This window comes from Scylla paramamosain, chromosome 11 (genome assembly GCF_035594125.1).
Source record: "Scylla paramamosain isolate STU-SP2022 chromosome 11, ASM3559412v1, whole genome shotgun sequence".
Classification (NCBI taxonomy): Eukaryota; Metazoa; Arthropoda; class Malacostraca; order Decapoda; family Portunidae; genus Scylla; species Scylla paramamosain.
The window spans coordinates 19,358,777-19,381,022 of record NC_087161.1 but is presented as its reverse complement, the minus strand read 5'-3'; the positions used below and the strand labels follow the sequence as shown (position 1 = coordinate 19,381,022).

Here is a 22,246-nt window from a genome sequence, read left to right as displayed (position 1 = left end):
GTTTGTCTTTGTATTAAGGAAGCTAGACAAAGAATATGAAAAAAAAAACTACAAGGAATTAAAAGAATCATTTGATTGTCTCCTTTCTTCACCTCAAAAAAAAAAGGTCAGTTTGGACAATTTAGCTCAATGTCCCTTGACGGTCCTCTCTTAAAATAGACCGAGTCATGAGAAGAAAGAAAGCGTAATCAACATAGAATCGACCTGGTTAGTTTAGTTATGTAAGTCACTCGATATTCCTCTCTCAAAATAGTTTTCTTGAAATAGTGTTAGACAGAGTCCCTGACATGCAGAGGTGAAGCAGTGGTGATGGATGGTGGTCCAGTGGTGCAGTGGTGTAGTGGTGCTAATGGCGCCCGGTGGTGTAGCACAGAGGGGCCGCCAGCGTGGTGGTGCCCTGGTGGTCGGCATTATGGTGGCAGGAACAATGGCGGCGACACGCTCCCATAGACGGCTAGTCTGTGTCCTCCCTTATACTATTTAAGGGAGTCACACCCATGTCCCTCCCCCTGATCCATTCCCCCCATGCCTCCCCTTACCCCTTCCTCCCTGCTTCTACCCACAGCCCCAGCCCAAATCAGCCTCCCTTCTCCCTATCACCCACTCTTCCCTTATTCCCCTCTCCATTCCGACTCCTTAGCCCACCCCAGCCTCACTTCTCCCTATCATCCCCGGCTCCCTCCCCATTTTCCCCATTTCGCTTCCCTTTCAACCCCCATTTCTTTTCTCCTCTCCCTCATAACCCTTTTCTTCCTTTCTTTCCCTCTTCTTACACCATCCTCGTCTCTTCCCCACATCCCCTGCAACCTTACCCTCCTTCCCCACACAATAACTGCCCAGCCTTCTTCCCCACCTCTTCTTCTCTTCTCCTTCCCTAACATCCCCGCATCCCCTTCACAAAATCACACCGAATTCCTCCCCTTCCCCAGCAATCCCCCATCCCTATCACTCCTACCTTCCTTCTTCCTCCACCCCACACAAGCCCCAACCAGCCCCTTCTGCATCACCTACAACCTCTCTCCCATCACCCACTACTCGTTCCCCATCACCTACTACCCTCCCCCATCACCCACGACCCCTCCATGCCCACTTGCCCTGAGAACCCCATTAAGGCAAGTGGGATGTAACTCTTCCCCCTCCTCCCCCTTCCCCTCCTCCACCACCCCCCCTCCACTTCACGTATCCCCGTCAGCGACACGCCCCTCGCCCCACGGTATCATTTCCAAATTTGGGCAAGACGGTCCTGTCCTTCTAAGCTGTACACTCGACTCATTACCATCATCTTTTCTGCTATTGTTGTTGTTTGTAGCAGTGGTTATAGTAATACTAGTAGTGGTGGTAGTGGTGGTGGTAATAAAAGTAGTAGTGGTGATGGTTGTAGTAGTAGCAGTAGTAGTAGTTTATGGTGGTGCTAATGGCGGTGATGATGTAGGAGTAACGGTAGTTGTAGTAGTAGCACCGGTTGTTGGTGTTGTCACGGATGAAAACGAGTGTGTACAATGGTGGTGTTTATTTATTTATTTTATTTTTTCTCTCTCTCTTTCTTCTGCCTTTCATATCTTACTCTAGTGGTTGTCGTTTTGCACTTTTTTTTTTTTGTCTGCTGCTGCGTCGTGTCACTTCTCTTCAATTCACTCTGGTTCATTCCTTTGATCATCAGTATATTGAATAACACATCTAACACCTTCCTCGCAGTACAGAGTCACTGGTAACTAAAAAATTGAAGCGATTATATTATTCGTGTTCTGTGTATCATTCATTCTTGTATTTATTTGTATATTTACTTATGTTAATTTGAATCCTGGATGATGTAGCGAGTCTTCTTCCCGTGCGACCTTCGGCTAGCCACTGAGCCTTGGCCTTTCCTCCTATTGTTATTTTTATTAGCAGTCAATAGGTCTTTCTTCTCTCTCTCTCTCTCTCTCTCTCTCTCTCTCTCTCTCTCTCTCTCTCTCTCTCTCTCTCTCTCTCTCTCTCTCTCATTTATATCCAGAGAGAGAGAGAGAGAGAGAGAGAGAGAGAGAGAGAGAGAGAGAGAGAGAGAGAGAGAGAGTTTGAAGGTCAGAATGGGTCTTGAAAAGTCTTTGTTGGTTGGTAAACGAATCACGAATTTTTCCTTTCCATTTACCTCTTCTTTGCTCCCTGTTTGGCTTCTCCTCCTCCTCCTCCTCCTCCTCCTCCTCCTCCTCCTCCTCCTCCTCTTTGTTTTTTTTTTGTTTTTTTTTGTAATTTCCTTTTATTGTTCTTGTCTCTGACCTGGTTCTTCTTTTAATGGCACGTCGTCTTTATTATTTTCACCTCTCTTTCTCTCTCTCTCTCTCTCTCTCTCTCTCTCTCTCTCTCTCTCTCTCTCTCTCTCTCTCTCTCTCTCTCTCTCTCTTCAGGCAATAAAGCCATCAACAGAAATCATCCACGTGATGTTATATCAAGTTCCACTCTGTCAGCCAATCACAGCTAGCCATTGAACAGTGACAAATTGAGGCGACCAATCATAAAAGGCACCGACGACAGGCTGCGTGACGTCACCGAATTTTTGTCCAATCAGGCGTCAGAATTGGATGTTTTGCTGTCAGCCTTGTGTTAGTGCGTCTCCGGGTTCTTGGAGAGAGAGAGAGAGAGAGAGAGAGAGAGAGAGAGAGAGAGAGAGAGAGAGAGAGAGAGCATAATATTTAACACCTAATGCTAAACCAAGAGGCACTTTTTGTTTATTAATTTGCATTACTACTTGTTTATCGGTCGTCTGTTTTTTTTTTTTTTGTCGCCTCCTAATTATCGTGTCCTGCTTGGCTGCTTTTGGGAGCGACGGGTAATTAGCCCCGTGCATAATTTAGCCTAATTATATATTCATTTATTAAATTTATCAGTTGGAATGCGACCACTACCTCGTTCTCGGCATCTTTCTCTTTCTTCTCTTTTTTTTTTTTTTTCATGTTCCTCCTCTCTTCGTCGTCGTCGTCTTTCCTCCTCGTCTTCGTCGTCTCTCTTCTTCTCTTCGTTGTTTTGTTCGTTCTTCTCGTCGTCCTCTTCTTTTCCTTCCTCCTCCTCCTCCTCTTCCTCCTCCTCGTCGTTGTCTTTATTTTCCTCTTCCTCTCGCTCCCCTCCAGTTATCATTCTCTTTCTTGTCTCCCTCTTATACTAATTTTCATCTCTTTTCCCTCTACTACTACTACTACTACTACTACTACTACTACTACTGTTGTTGTTGTTGTTGTTGTTGTTCTTATTTTCATTATTATTATTGTTATTATTATTATCATTATTATTATTATTATTATTATTATTATTATTATTATTATTATTATTATTATTGCTGTTGTTGTTGCAGCAAGTTAATGGAGTCACCTTGCACCAATCACTTTATAATTAAGCGGTTCTATCAGATTTCCCGGAAAGAGATATTCCTGGTATGAGAGAGAGAGAGAGAGAGAGAGAGAGAGAGAGTCACCAACAGAAGCAGAAGCCAAATTATCATTCTCTCTCTCGCGCGCGCGTGTGTGTGTGTGTGTGTGTGTGTGTTAGGGGGCAGGGAGGATGTTTCGTTCAGACCATTATTATTATTATTATTATCATTATTAATATTATTATTATTATCATCATTATTATTACTTTTGCTGCTGGTTGTTTTTGTTGTTGTTGTTGTTGTTGTTGCTGTCATCTTTTGGGGACGAAACTGTGAGCAGCATAATGTACGAGTGCTACGCGAAAACCGGTTTGAGAGAGAGAGAGAGAGAGAGAGAGAGAGATGAGAGAGAGAGAGAAGAGAGAGAGAGAGAGAGAGAGAGAGAGAGAGAGAGAAGTGGGGGGAGGCCATTGGGTCCGTGTTAAAAACGCATTTAAACTATTAGGAACCCGTGTTCGGTTATCTGAAATTAGCCCTGAATTATATACCTTGGAAGTTAATGTGAACACGAACACTGGCCATGAGAGAGAGAGAGAGAGAGAGAGAGAGAGAGAGAGAGAGAGAGAGAGAGAGAGAGAGAGAGAGAGAGAGAGAGAGAGAGAGAGAGAGAGAGAGAGAGAAAGAGATGAACTAGCTGGTGAAAAACAAACTGATAATGATGTCGATGATGATGATGGTGTTGATGGATATGTTAATATTAATAATAGTAATAATGATGGTAGTAGTAGTAGTAGTAATGATAATAATAATAATAATATTAATAATAATAATAATAATGATAATAATAGTGATAATAATAGTAATAATGATAATAACAGTAATAAGAGGCAATGTAGCTCGTGTCATTAGTCGCAGCACCAATATATGTTTTTAGATTAGCGAGTGAAAAAAGTTTTAAACGATGTGATAATTAGATTTCAGGGAGAGAGAGAGAGAGAGAGAGAGAGAGAGAGAGAGAGAGAGAGAGAGAGAGAGAGAGAGAGAGACCCCATTTCTCTCTCTCTCTCTCTCTCTCTGAGACAAAGTAAGGTGGAAAAAATATCACAGGTATCTTATGAGATAATTTTTTGTGTTGCATCAACACGGAAAGGTGAACTGAATCGTCAGATCTCCCAATATTTTCCTCCCTGGCGAACCAGATTGCATAGGTAAAATTGAAGTTCATACCTGACAGAAGAAAAAAAAAGAAGGAATAAAAGAAAAAGGATATATTGCGACACGTGCGTGATGCTGTGGAGATAAAATGGCACTGATCGATATAACCATTAGTTCTGATTATTTATATTGGAAGACGTGTCCTGTGTGTGATAAAAGTAAAGGTATGCTTTTTTTTCTTACCGTCTTCTATACTCTCTCTCTCTCTCTCTCTCTCTCTCTCTCTCTCTCTCTCTCTCTCTCTCTCTCTCTCTCTCTCTCTCTCTCAATCTATCTATCTATCTATCTATCTATCTATTTCTGTTTATTCTGATCTATTTTATTCAGATTGACAATCTTTTTATTTTTGTGAGTGACAAATTCACCAGACTTTTTGGGTGTGTGGGTGTGTCCTTGACTCTTGCCTTATGAAAAAAAAAGAACCATTCATTTACCTAGCCATCACCGTTTTACATAAATATAACAAGTGTAAAACTGCAAAAGAAAAAAAGAAAGTACTGCGTGTGCATTACTGACTGGTTGTTAGTGCTGAGTCATTAGGATGCTTTAAAAGAAGATAAGACAAATTTACGAATGACAGTGATTGGTGGAAATTGATAGATATTTTTCATACAGGGACTGCCACGTGTAAGCCGGATTGTTTCTTCCAGCTTCCCTTATCTTCTTATTTTCTTATGTTTTTCATCTTCCTTCCCCACGACAGAGCTGGCAGAGTGTTCGGTGAGGTTGAAGTCACGATGGCGGACGGAGATGATACTGAAGAGCCAGCTGTTGCATGAGTATGACCACACGTCTCTGCCGCCGCCTGTCACCTACCCCACTGTGGTCGGGATTAGGGTTATGCTGCTGCAAATCACTGTGGTACGTACTGAGGCTGAGAAACGCCGAGGGAGTGTCGAGGGGACGTGGCCAGATGGGAGGGAAGGGAGGAAGAAAAGCAGATTGTGGTCAGAAGGGAAGGGAGGGATAGGACAGGTGTTTGATGGGGAAAAAGGAAGGGAAGGGAAGAAATGAGGGAAAACAGGAAGAAAAGCATATGTACTGATGAAAGAGAAAGGAGGAAGAGAAGATGATAGACAGAACGGAGGAATGAAGATTTATGATAGGTGCATGGCGAGAAGGAAGGAAGGAAGGAAGGAAGGAACGGATGATGGGATGGTAAATAGAAAAGAATGTATTTTGTACGTGTAAGTTTAGGTGACGGAGAGAGAAGAGGAAGAAAGAGAAACAAGTGCAGGAATAAAGTGCAAGAAAATGTTGAAATGAGAAAATACCATACGATTATTATAAATTGTATGATGACGGTAGTAGTAGTAATAGTAGTAGTAATAGTAGTAGTAGTAGTAGTAGTAGTGGTAGTAGTGGTAGTAGTAGTAGTGAGCAGTGAACTAAGGCAGCGATGACAAACACAAGACTTTCATAGCAGACACTGCGCGGTTATTTCTTTATTCTCTTTATGTGTCCCGCCGCTGCTCGCCTCATCATCAGCGGGCGAGAGAGAGAGAGAGAGAGAGAGAGAGAGAGAGAGAGAGAGAGAGAGAGAGAGAGAGAGAGAGAGAGAGAGAGAGAGAGAGAGACGCATACATATACATATAGATCTCTCGGTTGTGATGATGGAGGTGATGGAGAGTGATGAAGTCTTGACAATCACCGCAAAGTCCGGAGTCCAGCCCTTTGCCTCTTGCCCCGCCCCTCGCCTCGCCAACCCCGCCCTTACCTTCCTCCTTCACCCACGCTCTCATCCACACCTCGATTTCTCGACACTATCTTCGCCCTCTGCCTCGACCTCCCGCTGTTGTTAGTACTCGTTGATGTGCAGAAGTGATAAGAAAAAAGAAAAAAAACTTGTATCACCGCTTTGTGTGTGTGTGTGTGTGTGTGTGTGTGTGTGTGTGTGTGTGTGTGTGTGTGTGTGTGTGTGTGTGTTTAGGAATCAAAGGAGGTGCCCGAGAAAAGGAAGATAAAGAAGTGTAAGAGGAGGAAGAGGAGGGTTAGGAGAGAGAGGAAATGTAGTAAGAGGAAAATAAGGAGAAGGAGGAAGGATAGGAAGAGGAAGAGAACGAGGAGGAAAATTAGCAGACAAAGAAAGAGGAATAAAAAGAGGAGGAGGGTTAGGAGCAGAGTTAAGACAAGGAAAGTGGAGAAAGGAAGAGGAGAAGAAGGAGAAGGAGGAAGTATAGGAGAAGGAGGAGGAGGCATCTGGGCCCGGCACGTAGCATCTTGTTTACTTACCGGCCCAACAGGTCAGACGGCGCCCGGTCCCCTGCAACTCTGATCAGACTCTTTTTTTTTTTTGTTCCCTTGATGACTAAGGCGACCCTCGTCAGGTACTGGGTGGGAAGGCTGGGGTGGGGGATGCGGGGGGTCGTGGTGTGTGGGCGGCCACCCATGGGCAAGGGGGCGAGGCGCGTCTTGACCCACAACGGGATGCCTGCGACCCTTACCTGGTGGGCGGGGACTGACTGACTGATCCATATGCACCTGTCCACCCACTTCGTCACTCCTCGTCTCGTCTCCCCTCACCTGGGTCTCCTCGTCCTCCTCGTCCTTCTCGCCGCGTCACGTGCTCAAGTAGTGCTGGTCGGAGCGGGAGAGAGAGAGAGTGGGGCATTGGTTGAGTGAAGACTGGAGGCCCTAAACTCAGCTCTATTGATGCTTCTTGTGGACAGCTCCATTAAATCCCCATTAGTTTCAGAACCCGGTACTCACACACACACACACACACACACACACACACACACATGTTGCATTTTTTATTTCCATCGTTCTGTCTTATTAATCGTACTCGTATCCTGATTTGTAAATTGTAATAGCGGTATTAGTAGTATAATACTAGTAGTAAGTAGTAGTAATAGTAGTGGTAATAGTAGTAATAGTAGTAGTAGTAGTAGTAGTAGTAGTAGTAGTAGTAGTAGTAATAGCAGAAGAAAGAATAGAGGAGGAGGAAGAAGAAGATTTGGAGGATTAGGATTAAGAGGAGGAGCGAGAAGAGTTTTGCATAAGTCCTCGCACTCACCTATCTCTCCCTCTGCGTTCCATTGCAGGACGAGAAGCAGGAGAATGTGCTCGCAGACGCTTGGCTCATCTGTGTAAGTCCCTCAGCCTTGTGCCGCCTTGTTAAGCCTCCCCCTTGTACATGCACCGGGCAGCCTGAGCTTAACAAGGCGCATTACAGGCTGAGTCACCTTCAATGTGCAGTGTGCCTTGAAATAAAAGTGACTCCTTTCCATGTGCGGGGACCTGATGGTTTTGTTGTATGTGTGTATGTTTGTGTATATGAGTATATGCATGTGTATTATGTAAATAGGTGTGTGTGTGTGTGTGTGTGTGTGTGTGTGTGTGTGTGTGTGTGTGTGTGTGTGTGTGTGTGTGTGTGCATTTAGCTCGTATCAACATAAATTATCTCATTTCTAACTAATTCACTCGCAGTTTCATTATGACTCATGTTCTTAAGAAGTGGGAAATTCGTCTAAAGGGAATCGAACCCACGTGCGTGCACAATTTGCCTATCAGACCATAATGAACACCGTGGTACAAGTGGTGTTTAGTCGACCTTGACTGTCCCGCCGCCACAGCCTCACCTCAGCTGGGGATTATACTGCCGAGGTTCTTAGTTGTCTGGTCTGATGGTGATTCTTTCTCCCTCGTTTACCTTGAGTGTGCAGAATAGCTTGGGTTCGCCAAAGTCGCATAGTCACGATGTACATTTGGTATATCTTTCAGTATTTCAAGTTCACCACAATGGAAGCGCAGTGCGCACATTTTTTTCTGTCTTCGTGCACATCCCAGTTTTTAGTCTGTCAGTGTCATTACGGAGTTTTAAAGGAAGACTGATTTAAGGATGGAAATGATAGTTGGAAATAGATAGGTATGTTTCATAAAGGGGCCGCCACGTGTAGGCCTGATGGTTTCTTGCAGATTCCCTTATTTTTTTTTTCGTTTTCTTCTTCTTAATGTCTATTTCCACATCTACAATCACTTTACTTTAAGGGCGTCTTTACATAGGATGAACTAATCACATACAGCAGTGGTTACATCAATAGTAACACTAGTCCTTGTCTCTCCCTAACCATCCCTTCGGCTCCTCCTCGCGAGCAGGAGTGGAAGGACCCGCGCCTCACGTGGGACCCCAGCAAGTACATGAACATTTCCTACGTGGACTTACCTCACAGCGCCATCTGGAAGCCGGACATCAGCATGTACAATAGGTGAGTGCTGGAGTGCTGAACTCAAGCAGGAGGACTTGTAAATTACAAGACAAATTACATCTTCTGATAGTTACAGTGTACTAATATTTGTTACTGCTGTTACATCAAAAGTTTATTATTATGTAGTGTAAGTTGTATTTTTTTCATAAATAACGAGATAACGAGAGTCAAACGTGACAAACTTCTTAGAAAAAAAAAAGAAACGTTCACGTAAGCTATAGAATCTTTGGGATGGAAACATTTTACGGTGAAATGTGATTTTTTTTTCATTTATTTATTTATTTATTTATTTTTATTTATTTATTTATTTATTTATTTATTTATTTATTTATTATTATTTTTTTTTTTTAGAAAGGAATCGGTTTTCAAAATAGAGTGAATGGTTGGAATAAACTCAGTAACCAGGTGTTGTTAGTGCTGAGACATTATGGACTTTAAAAGAAGATAAGACAGATTTATTTATGTATGAAGATGATAGGTGGAAATAGATACAGGTGGGTATGTTTCAAGCAGCAACTGTCACGTGTAGACTGACGGCTTGCAGCTTCCTATATCTTTCTATGTTCTCATGTTCTTGTGTGTTTGCGTGTGTGTGTGTGTGTGTGTGTGTGTGTGTGTGTGTGTGTGTGTGTGTGTGTGTGTGTGTGTGTGTGTGTGCGCCAAGGCTATAAAGACATTTCTGTTTTATCTTGATTGTTGTGTAATGAGCCTCACTTATCTCCGCTTTGTAGTGTTGCGTGTAATGTGTCAGTTAGTCACGGGAGCGTTTCTAGCTGTTGTAAAGATCAAGGGTTAAGTCAGATCTGCCTGGAGCATGTCTTGTTCAACCTCCTCTTTGCTACACACCGCTTATTGTTTTATTGAAAGACAGTTTTTTTTTTTTTTCAGTAGAAAGACTCGAAGTCAGACTTGAAACCTTGAAATATTTCCCGTATTCACACCAGTGATCAGTCATTTCGTCTTCAGAACTGTTGAATGACATTTTTTTCCATCTTCATGTGAGATCGCCAGCTTCAAACAACAAACAACCTCAGTAGTTGATACAATGATAAATGAACCGTTACTTGGTATGAGGGGATGCTAGGCCACAGAGGCGTGAGGGGAGGAGAGGCAGAGACATGAAGAAATGTTCACCTTAATCTTTGTAGCAAGTCAGTTTACACACCACTTCACACTACATTATCTGTGTCACGTCTCCCAGGCCCCGCCATCCCCCACTCATTGTAACGTGATGGAGGTGGTTGATGAGAAGTGCGTGGAGGATGAGGTAAGAAGTGCATGGAGGATGAGATAAAAATACTGTAAGGATGAGATGAGAAGTATTGTGAGGATGAGACAAGAAGTGCATGGAGGATGAGATGAGAAGTGCCTTGGGCGACAGACGTGGAGGGAGGAAAGAAACTGAGGAAGCATAGTAAGGGAGGTAGTAGAGCGAGATGATGTTGAGCAGAGTAAGAATGGAAGAGGATCGTCTGCGGAGAGCAAGAGTGGGTGAAAACAATGTGCTGAGTGTAAGGGAGGGGAATCTTGTGTGATGGTAGTACTGAAGTTGTAATGGTGTTTGGAGTGACGGCTTTGCAGATGAAACCCAGCAAAGGGCCCGTATTCTGACACACATTTACACCTCCATTACTTTCAAAAGGCTATAGTTGGTCTTACACAGGTTTTGAGGATGCTTTTACAGTTCTAGAGACAGATTAACAAAATTTCTACTTTATTAACAGAATCTTGAGAATCCGTCTTATCATCTATGTAGCCTTTGAAAATAGTCGTGTTGAAAGAGCATAGCATTTCTGCATACTGGCCCAGCAGGATCGGCACGGAGGGCTTGAGTGCGCTGTTGGTGGGCGGCGCAGCCCCAAGCGGGACTGAAGGCGTTTAGCACCGCGCCAAGTGTTGCATAACAGATGCGGTGTTAATTAAGAAGATTTGCAGAATGAAGACGTATGATTCATGCTCGCACAAATTAATTAAAAGGCTTCCCAAAATAACTTAGGTCGTACTCTTTCTGCATAACATACAACGCACATACAATATACGTACAGCTGATTTCATTTTTTTTTTCTATCTTTCTTTCATAATAGTTCCTGAGCATTGGATCATTTCGTCCCAATTGAGGTTTCACCCTTTACTATTTATTGTTGGTTTTCCTTTACTACTACAGTGTGGCGTAGTGTAATGAAATAAAACGGCCCAATAGTAGCCTAAACGTGTTGCCGCAATTGTAATCCCATCTAATCTATGTATATCCACCTCAATTAACCCTCCTCTGTATTTGTGTTGTCCGCAGCCCGGAGAGCGCGGCGTTCCAGGACCTCGGAGAGAGCCTCGCCAATGTCTCCCACACGGGCCAAGTCCATATCGTGGCGGGCATCAAGATGCAATACTTCTGCGTGGTGGACCTCACATACTGGCCCCACGACAACCACAACTGCACCCTCCAGATGGGCTCCTGGCGCTACAATAAGGCCGGGATAGACCTGGAGCTCGTGGAAGACAAACCAAGGGTGTGTGTGTGTGTGTGTGTGTGTGTGTGTGTGTGTGATTATCTAATTGTAGTTACCCAGTTGTAGGATGCATTAACTTGTGTCGATGTCTCTGTACTATCTGTATTTTGTCCTGTCCTTCCTTTAGTAACTTGATACAGGCTTTTTTTACCTGTTACTTCTTGTCTATTCCAGATCTGTGTGTATTTATATGGGGAAGTTTTTATTTTATTTATTTACGTATGTATGTATATATTACTGATGTACTCTCCTTACCTTTGTCACTTTTCAGCTCTATTCCAGATACCTCTATATAAGATTTCTATTTGGGAAACTTTATATATATATATATATATATATATATATATATATATATATATATATATATATATATATATATATATATATATATATATATATATATATATATATATATCATTCAAACATCTTCCATTTCGCATACTGTTCTTGTGTCCTCTATAAATATGTAGTTTTTAGCGTCATTGGTCCGCACATTAATATATCTTTTCTATTTCTTCCATTTCGTTTATCTCTCTCTCTCTCTCTCTCTCTCTCTCTCTCTCTCTCTCTCTCTCTCTCTCTCTCTCTGTGTGTGTGTGTGTGTGTGTGTGTGATGGCAGAATAAGTGGTGAAGATTGGTGGTGACGGTGGTGATTGGTAGTGTTGGTGATGGTGGTGATTAGCAGTGGTGGCGAGCTGTGAAGGAGAGAAGAGCAATGTTAGTAGTCATCGGTGGTGGTGGTAGTTGTGGTGGTGCATAATGTGAGTGAGGCGGATGTGCTGGTGATGCATACTGAGAGAGAGAGAGAGAGAGAGAGAGAGAGAGAGAGAGAGAGAGAGAGAGAGAGAGAGAGAGAGAGAGAGAGAGAACATCCCCACATACAAAAACAAGGAGCCAGTCTTTGTAAACAGAGAGACAAGCACGGGGAGGGACACACAGCAGGAGTACTCGTAAAATCTAAAACAACATCCTTCCATTATCCCAAAGACTCAAGTGGTCCTGCAAATCATCCTGTGCGCGCGCACACACACACACACACACACACACACACACACTAGCATGGCCGTGAAGGGGGGTGGTGGTGGGGGGTATCAAGTATTAGTATGCCATGTGGCCCTTCAAGTGTCACTGAAGACTGGCACTGGCACTCCCCCTCTCTCCTCCTCTCCTTCTCTTCTCCCTCCCACCCACCCTCTCTCCCTCCTTCATCTCACCTTCCAAATGCACCCTCTCTCCATCCTCTCTCATCATCATACTCTCCCTACTCTTCTTTCCTCTCCTCTTTTTCTTTCCTTTTTCCCTCTTTTGCTTCTTGTCCCTCTCTCTTTTTCTTACTTTGCTTTCCTTTCCCTCTCTCTTCTTCCCTCTTTTTTCTTTTCCTCTTCCTCTTTTGTTTTTTTTCTCCTTCCTTCTCATGTCTTTTCCCTTTTTTTTTCTCTCCCTTCTCCTGTTCATTCATATTTATCACTTACAGATTGCTACATTCTTACCTTTGCTTCTCCCATACACTTCTAACACCTTTTTTAATCTTGCCTCACTCCACCACACTCACCTGTTCTCTTGGCTCTATCTCACCCCTCTTCCTTTAGCCTGTTTTCAGAAACACTCTCTCACCATGACTATTTTCAAAGGCTGCCAATATGATTAGCTGGGTCTGTAGAATGTTTCCTCTGTCAACAGTTTAGAAACCTCACTTTAGTGACCATACTTTATGGTCACTAAAACCATAAAAAAAAAAAGACATTTTAAAACTTGTGTAACTTTAACTAGAGGTGCAAGTGTTTCAGAACATGGTCCTTAATCCTTTCTCAGCCCCACCAATTCCCTTTCTCCTGTCTTACTCCCACACAGTCCTAAGCATCCTCCTCACTCCTCACTCCCACCCACAGATGGAGGCACTGACTCGATTAAATCCGGATGGAGGGAACTTGACCCGAGGGTGGTGGAGGCTGGTGAATAGCAGCATGGCCAGGTATGAGGAGCACTTTGATTGCTGCCCTGACCCCTTCGTCTCCATCAGGATGTACCTTGTCCTTACCAGGGATGCGCCTGCCTTCCAGTGGACTGTCAAGATGCCTGTCGTGGGTTAGTTTTGTCTCTTGTCTTGCGAAAGTTAAGTGATGGCAAGTTATGTAGAAAAGCAAGTATGACTGGCAGCCAACACTCTGGAGGCCTCTGGTATAATGATTTTTCCTCAGTATTTCAATACTTTTAAAAACATTTTTCTTTCATTACCAAAGAATGTCTCCTTAACTGATAAACTAGCTGTTCAAATCAAAATCTTTGAGTATAGTAGCCTAAACTGAATAGATAATATCCCAGAGTGTAGTGTTTGAGCTCTATATATTCACTATTGTGAAAAAGCACATTGTGTTGTTATTTTTCCTCAGTGTACATGTCCAAATACAGAAAGGGCAAAAAAAAAAAAAAAAAAAAACACTATTGCTCCTCTTCCACATGTTCCTCTCTTCCCTCTATACTGAAGCATTGTTCCTGCCCACAGCACTATGCATCCTCACCTTCATCATGTTCCTGCTGCCACCGTGTGCTGGGGAGAAGCTCATCTTTGGTGGTATCTGTCTCATCCTGGACGTGCTCTTCATTGCCTACTCATCCATCACAGTGTCCCATGCACCCTCACACACCCCACTTATTGGTGAGCACCACTGGGGAGACAAATGCCAAAGGGGAGGCAAATGCTACCAGGGAGATCATTATTTTTGTTAAAGGTCTCAAATTCTTGCCTCTGTTACTTGGCGGTCCTTAGATATGGGACCATGCCATGTCTTGTACCCCTCATCCTATGGAGGGGACTTTTTTGTAAATGTTTTCTGCCACAGCACTGATTTGTGACTGTAGAGAGACACCTCCTGCTTCCTCACAGCTCCCTAAAGGTCTTTACAGCCTCAGTAACTATAATATTTCCTCCTGTGTGAGTTTTATCACCCTTGGCCTTTAAACCTTTTACTCAACAATTAATCTTGTAATGAGATTGCTCAGTGTTTGTCTATATTGTCAGGTTGTATTAATGGTAAGATTTTATACATATCTACCGAGTCACCTCATTTTCTTACTTGAAGTATTTGTTATGTGATGTGAACATTTTTTATTGAAGATAACATGCAGTTTGTTGCATATAATGCTGTTTTGTTGTGGAAATACACTCTGATGTCCACAGTCAAGAAAACCATGACATGTTTTTAAAAGAAAAGTGTTAATTGCTTCTTTAGTTTCATGATGTAGTTACTAATGGGGCGCCAGACGTCTGCCAGTGCAGCGCTTCACTCCCTCAGCTGGTGACCTCAACAACAGCTGGTGGGCCAGACAGACTAATTATGCACAACTAAGTAATGCATAACTTTCTCTGCTTGTTACCAGTTAGTGGGACTTCTCTCTTGCAAATCAGCTTGGTATGCATATTATACTCTTAACCCAAAACCTAAAAATAAATGACTATCCAAGAATTTATTTATGAAACAATGTTTTACAATCAAATGCAACCAGTCAATCATTCCTAGACATAACATACCTACCTCTAGTGGGAGTGGCATGATAGAATTCTGTGGGCCAAGAGCCAGCCACTGAGTAGGGGATAGCTGAGAAACATTGGAATGATAGTGACCAAAACAAGGAAAGGATTTATGATGCAGTTGTATTAGCAACAACTGGCACTCAATGGTTCTTTGGGTTCAGATATCTCATAGTCCAAGTTATACATGGTAACTTGGCTGTTCAGTGGACTGTGTGGACAATTATTGGCTTTTAATGATATTGTCTTTATTCATGTGATTCTTGTGGCTGTTCTTGCATTTCTAGGGTCTAGATAATGTAAAGTCTTCAAGATGTGCAAATGAAACCTCAAAAACATGTACACTTTTCCTACATATCAGGTTTCACAGTCATGGGTGCAGTGGTGGGTGGTACCAGTGTGATATGTGGTGTGGAGATGAGATGTGAGTGATTCCTTGGAGGCTGTATCCATATTGTTGAAAGAAAAGGATGCATCCATGTGGTGACAGTTTGATGAAGAATCATTATCGTGTGTAGTGTCTTGATTTTATGTTCTTCATAATATTTTTTATTGTTATTCCTGATGCAGTGTGGTATGCTCTAATGCATCTTTTCATGCTCTTTAGTATGTTTGAACATTTGTCAGTTTTGTGTAGCACCTTATATTTTGAAATTCCTCTGTCTTTCTTATATTCTCTAAGTATCCCTTTACAACCCTTCCATTAACCCTGGCTCACCCTGCCATGCCTCTTCTTTTCTCTGCACAGTGGAGCTCGTGTGTCAACAGCTGCTCCTGACGGTGGCCAGTGTGGTGGTGACAGCCATCACCACCCGCCTGGCCAGGGATCCTCACGCCACGCCACTCTCTTCCCAAGTCACCACATGCCTCCATCTCATGTCTGTCTGTCTCTGCCTCAACAACTACCGCAGCCTCATCGTGCCCAGTCCCTGGCAGGTCAGCTCTTCTGGCTCATGCAGAGTTCTATACTGACATTGGCTTGAATTTGAAGGAATATTTAGTGATTTCTTTCAGGATATGTTAAGAGTCTTTTATTTCTTTAGCAGAGAGGATTTAGGTCTTAATTCCATTCTGTGTTAGTGTATTATATGGATGCATAAGAGATGTAGTAAGATTACAGTCAGGCTGCAGAGTACTGGAGAATTTGAATGTGTACCTTTTCCTTCAGGGACTGGCACCTCAGTGGGCCTTTTACTTATAAGTTTTGTTGCCCAGGACCAGTGACCCTCTCACATAAGAAAAAAGAAATTAGGGAAGGAAGGAGGCAGAAGAGATGGACAATAACAAGTTGGCTCCAAATAAGTTTTTAAATGAATGGAGTATTTCAAAATGACTGAGATAACAATGATAGTACAGGTATCACTGCTAGCTATAGTGAAGGGAACATTTGTGGAAATGAGTTTATGCAAACAAGAATAGAAATTAAAAAAATGTTGACTATCGATAAAGCAAATTAAAGATTTTTTTTATGTAAGAGGTGCACTGGTCAAGGGTAAAAAAAAGTGTAAAAAAAAAAGTGCCCGTCCCTATAGAGAGGTCAAAGAAAATAATCCAAAACTGGAGGATAAGTAACTTGAAATCTCCCTTTTTGAAAAGTTCAAATCATAGGAAGGAAGAAATACAGAAGCAGGTAGGGAATTCCAGAGTTTACCAGAAAAAGGGCTGAATGATTTAGATGATTAATTAGTTAGGAAGTTAGATAAATAAGAGAATCTCATGACAGTGTTCTCTTAACACCAACAGTCCATGAGGAACTACAATGCGTCAGTCAAGACGGAGGAGGTAGAGATGGGGGAGAATGGCCGTGCTCAGCTGTTTTCAAACACCAACAATAGCAATGCCTCCAGTCCCCAAGCTGCTAACCACATGCTGTCCTCCCCCTCCTCCTCATCCTCCTCTTACTCTGGGCTGGACTACCTACTGCTGGCTGCTGCAATTGACCGCCTGTGCCTCGTCATATTTGTGCTCATCTTCATCATCAACATGCTCACGTACAGCAGTGTGCTCTAGAGCCTGGCTGTCTGTACGTCTCCCCTGGCTGTCCCTTGTGTTGTGTGCTGTCTTGTGATTCTGATTATAATACATTTCACAGCCATTGCATAAGTATTTGTGTGTGTGTGTGTGTGTGTGTGTGTGTGTGTGTGTGTGTGTGTGTGTGTGTGTGTGTGTTCATAATATTTTTGTTGATAAAGGTACAGTATTATCATCACTGGTGGTATTGTAGTAGAAACAAAAGATGCTAGTGTCCATGGAATTAACTCTTGTTTACCCATCATTTGTATTCACTCACAGGAAATCACCTGAGAGTGGCACGGTCAACATAACTGTTTGCCTGTGGTCCTGTACTTTACCAGACAGAATTGATATCACTCATAAATTACAATGCATACAGTTACTTCTGTACAACACATCATAATCTGTTAAGTCACTACAGTGATGAAATATGATCCTCTTTAATGTGTGCCTTAGTTTGGTATATATTTTCCCAAAGGTGTTTGTGATATAACAATATTTATGCCAATATTTCCAGATTTGCTCAACCGATCAACCTAATAATATTATGTTCACTGTTCTGTACTAAGTTAGCAGCAATGAAAAAATTCACACTGCTTGGGTATATAGAACTATTCAAGGATGCATATTTGCCCCTGTAAGGCACAGAGAGAATGGCAGAAAGTAGGTAACTGGGAGAATATATCAAACTTTGATGCGAGATAGTGGGTGTAAAAGTACAATCTTCAGTGAAATGGGAGACAGTATTGAAGTATGTGAGGGAAAGGATGAGGGAGAAGAACAGGATTAGTATACAATTTAAAAAATAAATAGAAACTCTTCTCTTGTGGCTATTCCCTTGGATGAGTGCTTAGATATAGATAATTAGAGAGAGAAACAGATCAATATAAATAGAGAAGTAGATAAATAGATAGACAGATACATAGCCATATCTCTGTAAAGACTGACATTCATTTAATTTGCAATGTGTATTAGTTTAATTTAATAGCCTTCTATTCAGTTCCTGCAGGTATGCCTCAGACTTGAGGTTGTTTGTGTGCAAACACTGCAAGGAGAGGTGACCCTCCCAACCTTCCTTGGTTCTGCCTTGCTGGACTATTGGTTGACTGTAGTGTGTGTTGGGATGGTTTCCTGCTGACCTGACCTGGGCATTGCAAAGGTGTGTGTGCTCAAATGTAGTAGTGGTAGCATTGGCATTAGTATAGCAGTAGTAATAGTAACAGTATGAGCATTATTGTAGCAATCACAGTAGCAGCACCAGTAATGGTATTGGTCTGGGCACATTAAATCTGCAATCATGGACGTGGATGTATGTAAAGCATTATTGCACAACCAATATTACTTCCTTATCAGATGCAGGATTTTTCTGGGGCCTCCATTGTGTTGGCAGTGTTGTTGCAAATTGTGAATCAGTGTTTATGAGAAGGAAACAAGACTCAAAGCATCATAGAGAAAGACTCCCAAGGTGTGTAGCAGCTGCACTCATTACAGACACATCAATCTGTCAGGGATGTCATGAATATTTTGAATTATGACCATGCTCGCGATGAACACAGGCAGCCGCCATTACAATGTATGTCAAATAGTCTTTAAATTGGATGGAGAATTATGCACTGACAGACACCTCTTGGGGGAAAGCAGGATGAGAAGCAAGGGTACCAGCAGCAGAAGCACTGACTGAGCCATAAATCATGTGAGGGGTAGCAGATGGAGTGTGTTGCTGCATGTGTGAACCTTGTGTTGACAGTTGCAGCTTTGTGTTTTCTCTTCAGTGGAACACTAGCTTGGTGTGATGAGGAGCCCCACATACTCCAGTGATCAGTGGAGCTAGACTAGACAGGTACAGTGATATATACTAGGCAGGCAATTAGAGCATGTAATTCAATTGACCTGGGAAAGAAAAATAAAAAGTAGGACAGACAGAGAGCTATAGTAGATGGAGAGATAATATAGGATGGTTTTTTTTTGGAGACAGCATAGAATAGATGAATGACTGGCTGATGAGGGGAATCAAAGGGACTAGTGATGATGATGATGATGATGATGATGATGATGATGGTGATAAATGATAATAGTGTGTTGGTCCAAGGGGAGAGCCCTTGCTGTTCCCAGAATGACCTGTCTTGGATAGTGGATTGAACGGTGGCAGACAGAGAATTTATTTACTGTTGAGAAGAAGATTTTGTGAAAGGGAGTCATAGTAGGGCAATAAATTCAATATATTATATTACTGTGATTGTGGAACTCATAATGGTAATGGTGTAATTCATCACTGTAGAATTTAACAGCAAAACTGTAATAATATTATTGATTATTATTATTATTATTATTATTATTATTATTATTATTATTATTATTATTATTATTATTATTATTATTACTACTACTACTACTACACTACCACCAATGTACTTATAATACGTGTGCCTGGCTTTATTTTGACGAGTGGCTTCATTGCCCAACTATATATTATCACTATTTTATGACCAAAGCCTGTACCAGTTTTGATATTTGGTGTGGCTTTGACTTGCGGCCTTCCATTGAGTCGAGCCCGCTGTGTGTGTAACAGTGTAATGAATAAGTTATCTTTATACATGACTCCCCTTCGTACTTTACTTTCGCCGACTTGTTTTCTCACGGTCATAATTCCCTTAAATCTTCGCCCTTTTAATGAAACATAATTTCTCATTCTCCAGCATTTGTTAAACTGAGTGGGCTCTCGCGTCTGACTTTATTCAGAAGCATGTCAAACTGTTTTGTAACTGCGTCGAATGGCCCCATCAGCCGGCCCAATACGGCTTCTTAGGGCCAATTAGGATGAATGGTTTTATCTCCGTGGTCCATTTTGAAATCATGGACCTTTTTAGCAGTGACTTTCCCCCGGACGTGTGGCCCTCACCGGCTGCCTCAATATGACTAAAGGCTCTTACACTGGCCTTACTTGTAATTAGTGTTATGTACCCTCAGCGATGGCCTTGTTTCGACGCGGGACCAATATTCGGTGCCAGGAGAGCCTGAATGATGGCCGTGCTTTGGTACATGGCCATCAACTGTATTTTTTTTTTTTTTTTTTTTTTTTGACATGTGGCTCATTATTGATGCCCAATGTTTGACTCCCGACTGCTGGTGTGGCGGAGGGACGGTTGTTCCCGAGTCCATCAAGCTCCGGTCGGCGGCTCTTGTACAGTGACGTAATCCCTCCCGGGGTGACGAGGCGGGGCCGTGCTGGCTGCCCGCCCCGCCGAATATGCCCGCAGCTGCTTTGTGCTCCTTTAGAATCGTCTTTTTAGATTAATTAACTTGATGGATACGCTCCTTCCCCTCTTTCTTCCTCCCAGGGATTCGCTCCTTTCCTGCCTCCTCTTTTCTCCTAGGTCCTGCTCCTCTCCCGATGCGCACCGCTGGTTGACAACTTGACTAAATGATAAATGTCTACTCTTCCTCCACCTCCATATCTCTCTCCCTTCTGTTTCGTATTACTGATTAACTTCCGTAATATTGGCTCATTTTTCTCTAGTGATTAATGCCTCCACAACATAACAATCCTTCTTTCAAAGCAAAGTAGTTGTCAATCTAGTGCAATTTCCTCCATCTTTTTTTTTTTTTTTCGTTTTCATAATAATTTCCCAATGGTTATAACTATTTCAAAGGCGAATAAGTGCCTCTTTTGATCAGTAAGTATCAAAGAGCACAGTATATCCATCAACTTAATTACAGCAGACGACGCAGGACGCGGTCTCACACAGTCCTGCACCCCTCACGCCGCCTTTATGTACAGACAGTCCCCAACGTTGTGTCTTGCTACGTTCTTTCATATGTATGGGAAGAAATGATGAAATTCCTTGAAATATTATTGTAATTATGTATTATTCTTTAAGTTAAGTGTTATTTAGATGTATCCAAAAACGGAGTCATCAAGAAAATTGTACCTAATTTGCTGGATTTAAGTAGTAACTCGTACAACTAAAAATACTTCATAATCACTAATAACGGAGACTTCACACCTGTATGGCGCCTCACCCTAACCCAATAATACTGACAAGGGTTGCTCTTGGGGAATAACTATGTTTTTTGTGGAGAGAGAAATTCGGGCTGAAGTTGTTTTGAAGTCGCCATAATTAAATTGTGTCGAGGGAGGTTGGTGCACGAGTGTGGTGAGTGGAGCAAGACTTTCACCAGCACGCTTGACAAAATGTGTCCAAAATGTCCACGCCTAGTGCTGATGGAACTTGAGCTTTTTAGTGTGCTTCGACAGTAATGATGGAAATTGTTGTGATTGAATGATTGACCAAAGACCGCATTTTCAAACGTTCTGGTGTCTTATCTCGACTACTTTCATCAGGCTTTAATAGAAGTTAATGAGGTTTCTAAGGGTGTTTTCATGGTTCTAATAATATGAGGATTTTGCAACATCGGTGAAAAAGAAATCACCCATAATAACACAGCAAATTACATCTGAGGCTTTTGAAAATAGTCCTCAAGAATCCTAAGGGCTTATGAATACGATCTGATTTAAAGCGTCGCAACCTCGGAGTCATGAAGCATCAAAAGTTGCGGATAAAAGTGACTGGATTTGTGATCTGGGGGAAGTGAACAGTGTTTGGAATAGTTGGCAGAACTCGATGTTTTACGCTGCGGAGAACGCGTGAGAAAGTCATCGTGTGGTTAGTAAAGGAAAGAACAATGTAGAAGCCGTAATGACAGAAAGAGTTGACAGCGAGAAAAAAACGTTTTGTAAGAGTATCTGTATTGATTGATTAAACACTGGCTGCAACAGCGATGTCACAGCGCCCCTTGGTGGACAGACGAGATTTCAGTGCTGTGATTGGTGCAGAGAGCCCGCCTGGTGTCCGTTCAGCGTTGTGATTGGTGGGAATAAGTCCGGTTTCAGCATCATCTTTGTTGTTGGTGGAGAGAGAAGTGTTACGTAATCTGTGTTGTGATTGGTGGGTGCTCCTCGTGTTGTGATTGGTGGAACCGTGCATATAACCTAAGCTTTCCGTGTTCTGATTGGTGAAGTCGTGTATGCTGTACGTGTGTGTTGTTATAATTGGTGCCGCAGCCAGTCAGTGTGATGCTGGTGCCGCGCCCTGCCTGGTGACACCACACGCCGCGTGCCTGTGACAGGATGTTGTTAAGCATTACTAATCAAAAGTAACAATAAAAATCCAGAATCATCATTGTGACCTTGATTCTTACTACCCTGTGCCGCTCCACCCACACCTGTCCACCAACACTTGTCCATTCACACATGTCCATCCACATTTGATATCCGCGCCTGTCCACCTACATCTCTGCCCACACCTGTCCACCCACACCTGTCCTGGCACTCCTAAGAAGCCAGCAAGTTACCAACACAAATGAAAGCATAACTACATAAGATTCCAGCGCTATGTTACGAGTATATATGATGCTCGTGTTTCAGTGCTCGCG

The 22,246-nt window shown here is 42.5% G+C and overlaps 1 protein-coding gene across 2 annotated transcripts in view; it reads left to right on the top strand.

Annotated features, from left to right (window-relative positions):
- The window catches only part of LOC135105025 (neuronal acetylcholine receptor subunit alpha-2-like), a 41,197-nt gene extending 19,204 nt beyond the window's left edge, over nucleotides 1–21,993 (top strand). For both annotated transcript variants that reach the window (XM_064012917.1, XM_064012916.1), the window contains exons 2-9: nucleotides 5,259–5,416; nucleotides 7,600–7,644; nucleotides 8,654–8,763; nucleotides 11,054–11,270; nucleotides 13,161–13,356; nucleotides 13,775–13,927; nucleotides 15,549–15,736; nucleotides 16,544–21,993. In XM_064012917.1, coding sequence (XP_063868987.1) covers nucleotides 5,306–5,416; nucleotides 7,600–7,644; nucleotides 8,654–8,763; nucleotides 11,054–11,270; nucleotides 13,161–13,356; nucleotides 13,775–13,927; nucleotides 15,549–15,736; nucleotides 16,544–16,810 — 1,287 coding nt within the window. In that variant the 5' untranslated portion in view covers nucleotides 5,259–5,305 and the 3' untranslated portion in view covers nucleotides 16,811–21,993. The remainder of the gene's footprint in view (nucleotides 1–5,258; nucleotides 5,417–7,599; nucleotides 7,645–8,653; nucleotides 8,764–11,053; nucleotides 11,271–13,160; nucleotides 13,357–13,774; nucleotides 13,928–15,548; nucleotides 15,737–16,543) is intronic.
- Nucleotides 21,994–22,246: the final 253 nt, after the last annotated feature.